The 13405-nt window shown below is 41.3% G+C and overlaps 1 protein-coding gene across 2 annotated transcripts; it reads left to right on the top strand.

The window, feature by feature from the left end:
• Positions 1-730: 730 nt before the first annotated feature.
• Positions 731-13196, top strand: nlrx1 (NLR family member X1). 2 transcript variants are annotated; one of them, XM_026298658.1, is made up of 12 exons: positions 731-973; positions 2247-2300; positions 4347-4465; positions 5409-5799; positions 6699-6930; positions 7466-8633; positions 9004-9187; positions 9366-9461; positions 9982-10068; positions 10811-11062; positions 11388-11598; positions 12646-13196. In XM_026298658.1, the coding sequence occupies exons 2-12, from the start codon at positions 2284-2286 to the stop codon at positions 12778-12780; spliced, it is 2892 nt and encodes a 963-aa protein (XP_026154443.1). In that variant the 5' UTR covers positions 731-973; positions 2247-2283; the 3' UTR covers positions 12781-13196. The 2 variants fall into 2 exon arrangements, with proteins under 2 accessions (XP_026154443.1, XP_026154444.1); XM_026298659.1 differs by lacking the exon at positions 2247-2300.
• Positions 13197-13405: the final 209 nt, after the last annotated feature.

Below are 13405 nucleotides of genomic sequence, written 5' to 3'. Positions count from 1 at the left end.
CCTTCTTCTGTGAGGCAACAGCGCTAACCACTAAATCACTGTGCCGTCCCCAAGTAAAGTACAGACACCTCAAAATTGTATTTAAAAAGAGTATGTGAGGAAATATAGTTACTTTCCACCACTGTAAAACACTTCCCCACAACAGGGTATATACAGGGATACTTCTCTGTAGCAGGCAGGCACATACTATGAAAGGAACTGAGACATTTGTTAAGGTTGCAGAAGAAACCACAGAAAATCACCATATTTGCAGAAATTAACAGTATTAGGCAGAAACTGAAGGAAATGTGGCTAAAGCAAACAGAGGAGGAGAGTACAGTGGTTTTACAGTATTCATAGTTAAATGAGATATATGGCAACACACAAGAAAGATAAGACATTAATGGCAAGACTTAAAGATGTTACATACAGGGTAAATATTACAGTCCTACCAACTGCACCTAATTCAAAACCTCAGAAATATAAAAGGAAACTCTGATATGACCTTTTTAGTTTCACCTGTATCTCCTTACCAACTGGTGGTGGTGAAACACTAAAACTGTCAGTAAACAGCACAAGCAGAAGAAGAAGAATGTCATAATGTCAATACAACAACTATCTAAAAAGAGACAGGGTTGATAAAGAGAATTGAAGGTTTATTTATTTACTGTGGTCTTCTGCTCCAGACCAGTATGTGGCAGTAATGCACCTTGTAAGTGTGTTTGCCATACATTTGAAAGGAAGAAGAAGAGTCAGCGGTTGTGGTTTGCATAGAGCTTTAGCAACAGGAACAGTACAACCTGAATGACAGTCAGCCAGTTGACCTCGGTGTCCAGACTCCGTTATCTGCTTCTTCTCTGTGACATCTGGCTTTAGGGTGTGCGTACATGAAGGGGACACGGACACACACGGTTTTGTTGCTGCTCGTTGACGTTTTTCCATTGTAGTCGGACCAGACTGAGCGGTCCACTGTGCCCACAGCTGTTACACACCTGTAAGTTTAAGTAACTTTTGAGACGAATTAGTTTCGACAGACGTGTTGTGCACGTAGCCTGACCAGCCAGACTACAAAGAATTACACTGTCTCTAAGAAAGTGAGTGGGTCTGGTTGGTGCACACACTCTAGTGTTACAGACTAAAACATTGGTGGTGCTGCACAGGCGGTGTTTTTACCTCACAGTCCACAGTGTGTTGGAGCTTTGGAAACTTAGCGACAGGACTGTACTAAGGTACAACGACGAGCCGAAGTTAGGGACCGTCTCCAAAGTGTACGCCTTTGTCATGCCGTCATCTCAGATTCTCTGAATGTTTTGATGACATTATTTACTGTAAAGGACCATATATTTGATCTCTTTCCAATTTTACATTGAGGAACATTATTCTGAAATTGTTCGACACTTGGTATACGCAGCTTTTCACTAAATTAGTTTCAAGCTGTTCCAGCTCTTCAGAGGCACAATATTTTTCCAGCCTTTTGTTGCCCGTGTCAACTTTTTTGAGATCCGTTGCTGCCGCCAATTTCAAAATCACCTTTTTTTTTTAAATGGTACATTTTCCCAGTTTAAACATTTGAAAAGTTTTCTATTATTCTAAGCTAAATAAAATATGGCTTTATAAGATTTGCAAATCGTTGCATTCTGTTTTTATGTAGATTTTAAACAGCGTCCCAACTATTTGGGAATTGAGGTTGTACGTCTTAGTTCCCATATTGTATTGTTCCTTGTTTTTTCTTGATTCCTCTTTTGTCACATTTCCTTGTATTTTTTTCACATCTCACATTGTCATCACAACACTAAGGAAATGTATGTGGATGTAATTCAGGGAATTGAGATTTACCTGATGTGCACTTGAGCCCTTCACCTTACTCCTAATCTTTTCATAATGCAAACAAGTTAGATAAGAGAGAATAAGATTGCACATGTGACATTTCATAGTGGATGCCAACTATCTGTATTATTTTGAAATGGCTAAAAGCACCCTGTGGAGTTTGCTGGTTAACAAACAGGAAATTAACTCTTTATTTTACAAGCCAGTGGGCAGTACTTCTTGCTTGACAATGCTGGTGCATTTTTGCTACCACCAGTTGTTGACCATTATCATACTGTGTGCATAGACGCATGTGCATGTATAGACTGCAAACAAAACAGTGACCTGTCTCATGAAAACATTGCTCCATAGTGCTTCTAATGGTCAAAAACTCCTCAGGGTGTCTTTAAGATCCTTGTTGCACCAGAAGTCTGACTTTATACATGAACTGTTCTTCACAGAATACTCCCTGACGGTAAGAGGCCGCAGGACAGAAGCATGAGCTCACCACACAGGTTGGTGACTGATACTGAGGCTTAAATCTTGGCCTGGTGTTCAGTGATTGTCTTCCTGGAGTCAGCCCTGTTTCACAGTCTGATGACTTATTGTGTAACTGCTCCTGTTTTGGGAGGAAGGTTCTGTCATGCATGCTTAGAAGTGCATTATGGTATTGCATGACATGGCGTTTGGGTGTAATCACATGTACAACGGCCCACCATGCTGAACACACTGAGCCCAGATGTTGGGTGTGGTGAGTTTGCACTAATTGTCAATCGCAGCTTGCTATGTGATGACCTTATTTTACATCGCAGTGTGTTTAAACATGTTTCAACACCACCTAAAGGTCACCACTCTGATCTGTAATGAGATGAATGAAGCTACGCCAGTTTCTTCACTGCCTCTTTGCTGAATATGTGTGACTTATAGTCAGTCTCTTCTTCTGATATTCTGCTTGTCCTGCAGCTGCTCTTATTCATTTTAATGGCTGTGTGTTATTGTTGCTGCCACCAGGCACTGTCACCACTGTGTGGTCATTGAAGTGAGTTAAACTGTGTAACACACCCTCAGCAGAAGGGAATGTTTTGAAGATGCTGAACTGTAGAAGCTAATCACTCCTCCTGCCATTGTGCCTGAAGATGACTCAGTGAGGTTGGAAACATACTTTATTAGAATGTACTAAACTTCTTAGAAACATACTTTCTTAGAATGCAATAAACTTCTTGGGAACAGAGGTGATACCCTGAGCTGGCTTTGGCTTTATTTGGAAAACCAGTTTGTGCAGTAACATACATTGTTGAGTATGTTGTCATAGTTATGAAGGCGTTAGCATGGTATCTATACATACTTACATGTACTTATGTTTCACAGAATCATTGAGCCATTACAACTTAGTTAACACACCATGGAAGGGCAGTTCCTATCACACAACTATGACAGAATTAACCACACATATTTGGCTCATTCATCAAAAGCAAGACACCTTCATTTTTTGAGTTATTCTAATTAGTAAAGATGTGTGTCATAAATAACTCTGCTTCTCTTTGACTGCAGTAGATTGCTACTTGGCATTTTAAAGCTGTACTTCAGCAGCAAACAGCAGGCAGACACATGTAGAGCCTTTACCAGAGAAAGAGCCAGACATCTCCCTCAGGAGATGGTGGAGACCAAATATAGAGCTAAAACAATGGGGACCACAGGACAGATGTCTGATCATGTTGTTCTTTAACTGCTGGGTATGGAATTAAGAAACCATACCAACATTAAAGGTTGTCAGATCAGATGATTTCAGCCTGTTGTCCTTCTATCAAATGGCTAAAACTCAATATGAAATGTAGCTAGTTACAGAAGGCAAGATTTTTGTGTTCATATGTGCTGGCATTTTAAAAAAATGCTGCCTGTTTGGCTAACCTAAATTCTGACTGTGACATTTGTCCACTCTTATTACTGTTAATGCAATTGCAGGTCCAAACTTAATGTGTGCCCTCACAGAGACACACATTTTGACGCTTGTTTACAATATGTGTGTAAGGACTAGTGTAATAGGTGGTTTGCAAAGTGTTTCATATATCACTGTAATAATACAATAAGAGGTAGTAAAGAAGTCATGAGCTTCATTGTATTTTTTTTTAAAAAAAAAGCTTGTTGCCTTCTGGGTAGGAGTCATTCATCATCATATATTAAATTCACACACTGCCATTCAAAGAGGCCTGTGGGGCCAGTTGGACCTTCCTTTGTCAGCTTCTCAGAACAGCACTAGATGGATAAGAGATAGATAGATAGATAGATAAGTCGCTGTTGTGTTGCAGGGTGTAATTATATGTGCTTGCAGCTATGTCAGTTTACCTGCTGCAACCTGCAAACAGCCTTACTGCAGCTGCACACTGCTGTTAAACCACCATGTGAGGCTGATCTAGGATAAGTTTGAAACCCCCTTATCATGAGGAAAGCGAGTCGTTGGCTTTGGAATTACACTAACATTTCTAACTTGTCTCAGTAGATTTGCCTGTTGTAAAGAGTGTGTGTTATGCCAGCTGAAGAAATATGTGTGCTGTGTTTTTCAGACAGCTGAGTCAGCTGCTTTCATTATGGAGGTGGAAGAGGAAGGTGGATGTTTCTCTGTACCCAGCCCCTGGCTTTCACTTTCACAGGGTCTTCTGTGCAACCACCTCTTCAGAAACAGGTTCAATTCAATTCAATTCAATTCAAGCTTTGTTGTTATAACTGCCCATTAAATATTCATGATCAAACTCCACACCTCCAGTTTATGATGTGAATAGACCTTTTTCAAGGGTAGGTATAGGAGTAATATCACAGGCATTGATGGCTTTAAATGTTGGCCCTGGTCTATTCAAGTATACAAGAGCAGGTGCAGAAGCAGCAATAGCAGCAGCAGCAGTGGTAAGTCAAGTCTGCAGTAGTCTCAAGTTTAATTTGATGGGCTGCTAATGTTTTCCCACAGGTGCTTTATTCATTATCCATAGTTGTAAAAGTGTTTCTACTGCTGGTTAGGGTCGAATGAAAGCTGATTGTTTTTGCCTTCTGATTTTGGTTGACTAAAAAGTAGAATTTCTACGATGTACAAATTAGTTTCATATCCTCACAAAGCCCAAAGTTATTGTTTCCTGGATCAAAAGGACAGTGTACACTTTGCAAATGCCTCTTGTGACAAAAACAGCTCCAAATGGGTTTGCAGCAATGAAATGTGGAGAGAAAGCTATAAGATATTGTGTGTAATTATTCCCCAGAGTATCTCTCCAAATAATCAGTATATACACATTAACATCAAAATTCAAAATGGAATTAAAATCTGGTTATTTAAAAGGCCATTCCACCATCTGTAAAAGTGCTGCATATCCTGTGATTAACCTGTCTGGAGTGCACTTCTAATTAATAGAAGCTATTGAGTTGTCTAATGGGATGTGTTTTCAGAACTTGACCCACATCCATTAGAATATCTGGCCCTTTGCCTCTTTCATTCAGTCCCTTCTGTTTTAATATTTCTCTCACAAGTACTCTGAAATACTGATGTGCCCAGCTTTTCCATGGTATCAGACTACCCATGAAATATAAACAGGTAGCAAAACTCAGGTAGCAACACTCAAAATACTTTTTTCTTACTACAGATCCCATAGAGATCCACAAGAAGAAGCTCTTCCTGTGGTTCAGTCACCTTCCTCAGGAGGAGAGACAGTTTGGTGGGTACTTCAGCCCAGAGACCATGCATGTGGATCCACTGATTGTGGAAAAAAAGCCTGAGGAGAGAGCAGGACTGGTCAGCTCCCCTTTTCAAACCCAGGCTATCTCTAGCCCCTCTGTGACTGTGGAACAGCTGTTTGAGTCCACTGGCAATTGTTGTGAGGGTCGGGGGCTCAATGTGCTGCTGTATGGAGCAGTGGGAACAGGGAAAAGTACGGTGGTCCGAAAGCTGGTTCTGGATTGGTGCAGTGGGACCACCCTGACCCACTTCAAACTGCTGGTGCCTTTCTCTTGTGAGGACCTGAGCCAACTATCAAAGTAAGATATATGTCTCTTGTTAGGTTTGACTGTGGAATGTGGAATCATGTGATATGAAGATCAGAGCCAACCACACACATGTAATTAAGGATTTATAATGGTCACTCTGTTTAGATCCAGTTACTCCCGAAACCAATAACTCTTATGATTAATATGATCATTAACGATAATATTTCCATTAAATGATTCAGAATTTTCACATTCTTCGAGCCCCCTCACAGTTCAAAAGCCTAGAAAACTGAGCTGATTTAAAAGAGAAAATAAATCATCACATCCTGATGTTTGCAAAGCAGCATGTTTAGCATTTTGAATGATAGAAGAATTCATTATTCATTACATATATTCCCTAATAATTTATTAGATTTAACAGTAATTGTCTGACTGCTCGATCGGCTCCATGAGTCTGAACTTCATGGTTCTTCATGCAGGAAATGAACATCAAGGAGATGCCGGATGAAAAAGATATACTGCATGGAAAAAGAAATCAATGTCTGCCAGGGATAGACTCTAGAACCCAGGGTCTGAGGAAAGTTTGTCCAACTAATTTGAAAAGACAGCAAGAAAAGAAAGTAAGATTCAGAGACAGATTTAAAAAGTGTAGACAAAGCGAGGAAGGGGACACAGAGGTGAAATTGAAACTTGTCTTTTATCTGTTCATTAGTGAATGTAATTATAATTGTGATTTATCACTAAGGTCAGTGAAATACATTGCAGACTGGAGCCTTATCTCTTCAGATCCATAGTAGTCCGTAGTTAATGTAATATCTTAATTTATAACATGCTTTGATGTTGAGCACTACAGTTAGTGTTGATCATTCACATCCACTATAGTCAAGTACACAATGACTGCTGCTTTACACTGGTAATGATATGTTAGTGACAACCCCCTTTTCACACAGGGTGGCTTCCTTAAGGGACATGGTGGGCAGGAAGTACCTCCACCTGACAAAACACCCCCTGCTGAGTGGGGAGGGAGATCAGGCAAAGAATGTGCTCTTTCTCTTCAACGGGATGGAAAAGATGAATCTGGACTTCCGTATAGGGTCCTCAGAGCTGTGCAGTGATCCTAATGAAGCACTGCCTCCAGGTGTAGTGGTGGTGAACCTGCTGAGGAAGTACCTCCTGCCTGAGGTAAGGGACAGGTATTGTTCCCTGTCCTAAATCCCACAAACTCTATAAAATTGTGGTGTTCATCTCAGCCCAGTTTTTTTAAACTGACAAGGTTACACCCCTCACCATGTATTTGGTGCTGACTTGCCTGTCTTGTTGTACTGAGGGAATTTATAACTTTTATCATGTGAGTTATTAAAGTCCAGGTGATCTTTATTAGAGGTCGAGCTTAATTTGTTCTTCAGAGACATGCTGAGTTACTGCCCAAGCAAAATTAAAATGAAGTAACTGAGGTGTCCTAAGTAATGGAAAGAAATACAGATTTTTTTAAAAGTTATATCTGAAGTGTGTTGATTTGATTATGGTGGATAGGTAAGATAAGATAAGATGAATTTTATTAATCCCAGCAGCGGGGAAATGTACTCACCATAAAGGCAAAAAAACAAGTGTTCATGCAGAAATATCAAAAAGTGTGCAAATTTAAAGTATTTATTAAAAGTGTATAGGAGAAGAAAAGTAAAAGCAAAAGTATAATCATCTGCTGTATGTTTCCCAGGCCAGCATCTTGGTCACCACCAGACTGTCTGCTCTGGACCGCATCCCTCAGAAGTATGTGAGTCGCTATGCACAGATTTTTGGCTTCAACGACCCAGACCGCCAGCGGGCATACTTCACTAGCCGCCTACTGCAGCAGAGTGGGGAAACTGCCCCTTACCAGGAGGCCCAGGCTCTTGTAGAACTGCTTTATCTCAACCTCCAGAGAGAAAGCCAGCTGGCTGCAGCCTGCTTTCTTCCCTCCTACTGCTGGCTTACATGCGCTACCTTACACTTCCTCCATTTCACAGACGCCAAGGCACCCATCCGCACGCTGACTGGCATTTACACTAGTTTCCTGAGGCTCAACTTTGGGGGTGAAGTGCTGGGCACAGGGACAGGAACAAATGTGCCCATTCAGGAGCAACAGAGTTCTCTGATGCTGTATGTAGTCCGTACAGTTGGTAAACTGGCGTTTGATGGTGTGGCTTATAAACGCACATCATTCTCAGAGAAAGAACTGGAGCAGTGGATAGGAGGGAAGACCAAGACAGATGAGGAGCTACGTCAGCTGGCCATGTTCCAGACTGATGTGCTAGACTTCTTCTTGGTTCCCTGTGTAGAAAGTGGTAAGCATTTACCAAAAGAACTCAGTGAGAGTGATGAAAGGCAGTATGTATTTAGTGTCCCAGAAATGCAGGAGTACCTAGCAGCTCTCTACGTGGTTCTAGGAGAGAACAAATCAGCTCTGGAGAAGCTAACTGGTCAAGTGTCTGTGGCCATTGGTCAGGCAAGTGAGGATGTCGGTGCCCTCTTCAACATCCTTTCCAAGTTCATCCCCCTCCGAATCTTTGCTGTGTTCAACCTCATCAAGCTTTTTCCAAAGCTATATGAGAAAATCAGCACCTACAACAAAGGTAGCATAGCGAGGACCATGGCCGCTGAGCTGTTCCGCACTGAGGATAGCAACAACGAGGATGTCCTGGATCAGGTGGAGCAAACCCTCCTGGGAGTCCATGGCCCTCAGCCAAAGCAGTACAGTGAAGGCAAGCCATTTGAGCTCTACCCTATCTTCATGGGTGGACTGTTGCATTACGGTAACCGTGTCCTCCTCCAGCAACTTGGCTGCACCATTCAGAGCACTACTGTGGCCCAGATCACACGTGCTCTTAGAAAATATCTTGTCAGAGGTGAGTATCTTGTCAGAGGTTCATTCAGACACAGTATGTTTAATTAAACTTTGGAAGGTTGTCACCCTTGTAGTTACTTTTGACAGGAATATGCAGAGATACTGAGATCTAAGGGGTTTGAAGCTCAAATGGGAGTTCAGTTTGTTTGTTTTTTTTACCTCTACTGCAAAACATCACTAACATTGAACATCATAGTACATTGTCACCAATAGATTGTAAAATGGATGTCCAATAAATATAACTGGGTGAGCGCTAAGATGGGGCCAAGAGGAAGTGTGTTTTAGTGCTTGCTTAGTACACTTATTTTAAACCAGCTTTAGACAAGCAGTATACATAATGTTTTGTTTCTGCTTTTATTATTTATTTCTAGAGCTCAGCAAGCCACAGCCGCCAGAAGAGCTGATGGATCTCCTGGTCCTTCTATATGAATTTCAGAACCCCAGACTGACTGCAGAGGTTATTGCCACAATCAGAGCCATTCCCCTCAGTAACATTCGTATGACGCCACTCAAATGTTTCATACTGAGTTCAGTGCTTTCCTGCACCCCTGCAAGGTAAACCTTTACAAACTAGTAAACTGGTTTAGAACAATTTAAACTGTGAGCACCACAGCCCTGTAAAGAAGTCACAGGCATTCAGCTATCACTATGAGATTGTCCGTTACAATTTTAAATTGTCTAGCAAATATAGTGAAATTAGAGTTGGTCAGTGTCTCTGTGTGCCCTCCTCCAGTTATCACCTTGAAAGGCTGGACCTCTCCTCCTGTCTCCTGACGAATGACATGCTTCAGATCCTGTGGCCCGCCTTCAGACACACACGCAATCTCAAGTGAGACCAGCTCAGTAACTGTTCTCTTGTGCTGTGCTGTGAAAAGAATAACCAAATAAGAATAACAAAAGGTCACGACTGAAGGGAATGTTATGTTTTTGCATGATGCTAAACATAGTACATGTTGTACTACTACTGCTGCTACATTTCAAAGAAATTAGATGATTTTTTTATCCTATTACATATAGGAAAGTACCTGCACTTGACACATGCTGATAATGAAATATGTGCAGTGGCATCAGAAAGTATTCACTTCAAAAAGGAAAGCAAATTTTTAGAAATAATTGCAAATTTCTGTTATTAAGTTGGATTTATTAAAACACAACAACGTGTGCAAAAAGTGAACACTTTGCCACTGTGTAAATGATCTCGAGTATGATCATTTACTGGGTTACATCAGGGTTAAACAGTCATAGCACTGTTTTAAATGAATTTAACTGACTGGGTGACTCCCTGTTTGTCTAGCATGTGTCTGCTGTGTGTCATGATTGTTGTGCCTTCCTGTGTCTGTTGTTTGCAGCCTGCAGTTTAACAGTCTGGGTCCTGACTCTTGCATCATCCTTAGAGATCTGCTACGAAACCCCAAGAGTGCTATCAGATCTCTACAGTAAGACCTTCAATCATGTCTGTATTTTTTACACTCTGTTCCAATGAGCCCTCACTTTATTGAGCTGCTGTTTTTTGATTTGAATATTCAACTTTCTGTTATTTGTGCACAGCATGTTTTCAGTAGCTCTGCTCTCTGAGATTGACTGTGATACTTTGAAAAAGGAGAAAAGAGAGACCCTTGTTTTATTGCCACTGGAGCCTGCATAAACCACCTGGCTCTGTATGTCATGGTTTAGTGGTGCATGTTCTCAAACCAATGTGCACTAAGTGAAACTACCACAAATTGTCAGACACACACGGTGAATGTGGGGCTTTTAGGGCCCCTGGAGATCTGTGGCCACAGTTGGTGATCCAGCTTTGCTCTACAAGTTCTTTCAAGCTAAGTCACTGTGTTTGCACTTTTGAGTGAGGCAAGATGTTAATGATGCCTATGCAGCAAATAAATGTGGAAATGTTGTCATGTTATTAAATGTCATTAGTTTGTTGCTGTTGGTAGTTAAAAGTGCATCACAGCTGTTTTGTCTCAGTAATGGAAAACTAAAATAATCACACAGACTACCAAACACAATTAAGAACTAGTTTCCATGGGAGCAGTCATGGTGGGACCATGGCTATCCCAACAAATTCTAATGTTTAACAGATATGTGTTTCCATTGACTACTTGAATATTCTAAAGAAAGAAAGAAATGGCCCCTGGGCAGAAGTCCAGAAATGGTTCATTATTCTAACTTTTTCTCCAGGCTGTGTGACAACCCTCTGCAAGATTCTGGAGTCCGCACCCTGCTGGAGGCCCTGCCAGAGAACCAGTCGCTGACACACCTGTCCCTGATGCACACTGGGCTGGGTGACCAGGCAGCCCTGGAACTGGCTGGGAAACTCCAGCAGCACACAGGGCTCCAGGAGCTGAACGTGGCCTACAACAACATCAGAGACAACGCTGCTCTGGCTCTGGTGGACGCCTGCAGGGAACACCCTAGCATTCACACATTGCAGTAAACAGCTCTTTATCCACAGCTATTCATCGTGTTTGCCACACGCCAGAACCTAAACTATAGAATTGCTTTAGTTTACTCTTTAGTCTTATAATCTTTTTACCTAAACCTTGTAAATTTTGTCATCAGCTGTAGTGTTAATATCAGTCAGGTGGATGTGCCTAAAGGATCTAAAGGAAGTAGTAAACAATGGGGCCTACATGATCCTGGAAAGTCACCTTTCACCAGCAGCCCTATCTAACTAGCCCTAACATCAACTGTCACACCTGTAATCCATGTTTTAGTAAGATTCTGTGTTGATACATTGTCATGTGTCTTTGTGTAGCTTGTACCTGAACCCTCTCAGCGATGTGGGGAAGAAGTCTCTGTATGTCCGAGGTGTTCCCAAGAGTCAGGACGGCAGTGGGCGGAAGGTCAGAGTCCTGGCTTCAGTTACTGAAGGCTCAGACATCTCCGAGGACTGGCACCCCATCCTCAGAGTGATACGAGAGAACGCCTCATCCTGGGACCGCCAGCGTGTTAAGCAGCAGCTTAAGGTACACACTAACAAGGAGAAATAGGTGGAAACAACTGAACCCACCAAGCCCCTAGCCACCAATGTGTTCATGTGAAAAAATAAAATACAGTGGCGATTATGAGGGTGATGATGATGGGGCACTGGATTTAAAATTGTCCATTGCCCCTGTTAGACTTTAAAGGATTCAGGCCATCTTCACAGGATTTGCTGTTTATACACTCTTGTGAAAGACAAAGCTAAAAAATGAATGGGTTGTAAATGTATGAAGAAAAGTCACAGAAAAAAACATAACATATTTATTCTGGAGATACTCTAGAGCATCATTTGGGTGCAGTCCCTTAAAAAGTAAAAAATAAAACTGTTTTATGCTTTTCTTCACAATCAGTCTAGGCACATAATAAGCTCAAATTTGAGCCAGAGCATGGGTTTAAAGTAAATTTTCTTATGAATTTGTAGTAACACTGCATTTCCTTTGTAACACAGACAGGACCCCTCTGAGTGAAGCAGATTCCAGAAATAATGGATATGCTGTTGTAAGCCAGGCTGTGGTCTGTTGAGTCACTTTAACTGAGGACTAATGTTTCAGTGGGACCACTTCCTGACCTGATATGCGCAAATATGAGTAATTCAAGACAACTGAAGTTAACCACTGTTTGACTTAAGAAATAAAATGCCTTAACATAAAAGAATATGAATCAGAAATTAATGAATGAAACATACACATAATACAAACTTAATAAAGTTTATATTATTTTTACCATATGATCATCATCATCTCCATCTTGGCTGCTAATTTACTGATAGTTTCTATTTTTCTTTTCTATTTCTATTTTCTATTTTTTTTCCCCCTGATTTTATTGTCATATTTTAGCACAGAAACCACTCCCTCCTCTCACTGCCTCTGTCTTTCTGCAGATGTGTATCTAATGTGGACCTCTGTTTTAGACTTGAAACACTGGTACAAAACTGCCAGAAAAAACAGACAGGTTTAGAAGAAGAATACGAATAAGTTCCCACAGGACTGCTTTTAGATGTGTGTCAGTGACCTAGTCCTCCCTCTGAACAGATCTTCCTCAGGGATCTAGAGTGGGGACGCCAGCAGCAGCAGAGCCTCTGGAAGAGGCTACATTTCCGCAGGGTGGAGAAGGGAGTCCGGAAGACTCTGCAGATGTTGGAGAAGGACGCTCCATACACTGGATAGAGACAGTAATCAATAAACGTCAAGAGGGGAGAGGGATCTGAGTGTGTCCACACAGGAGAAGAATCTGCACCCAAGATATAGACAGACTTGACTATAGAGGTAACAGAGAGCTTCCCCAACAAGCACCACATGAAAATGTAAGTGTAAGGATGATGAAACTCTGACACCACTGAACATTCAGCTGACTGTGTGTTGATGGATGTAACATGGAACAACACCTTAGAAAAATACATCTCTTCCCTGAGCCACTAAGTGCAGTAAAAGTACTATTATACAGTGCTTCCAAATACTAATGGTACTATGAAATCTGACAATAGTAGTATGTTTTGAGTGCCTTCCTTTCAATACTTCAACTGAAGCAGCTGGCTAGAAGGTGTAGCTCCTTTACTGTAAAAAAAAAAACGCTTTCTTCCATAGAAAACATAAATGTAGTCACTATTTGTGTGCATATTGCACTTCGATTAGAGAAGATTTTTTTTAAAGAGGAAAAGCAGATGCTGTGGTAATCTGAATTTTATTCTTAGTATAGATCAACACTGTATCCTACACCACCCATAATGCACCTGGAACATTGACCAACATCTTACAAGGGCCTAGGCACAGTCAAGTTCTTTCATGAATCACT

The sequence above is a fragment of the Mastacembelus armatus genome, chromosome 13, assembly GCF_900324485.2.
Source record: "Mastacembelus armatus chromosome 13, fMasArm1.2, whole genome shotgun sequence".
In the NCBI taxonomy this organism is placed as follows: Eukaryota; Metazoa; Chordata; class Actinopteri; order Synbranchiformes; family Mastacembelidae; genus Mastacembelus; species Mastacembelus armatus.
Note: the sequence above shows the minus strand (reverse complement) of the source record. Positions and strands in the feature narration are given on the sequence as shown.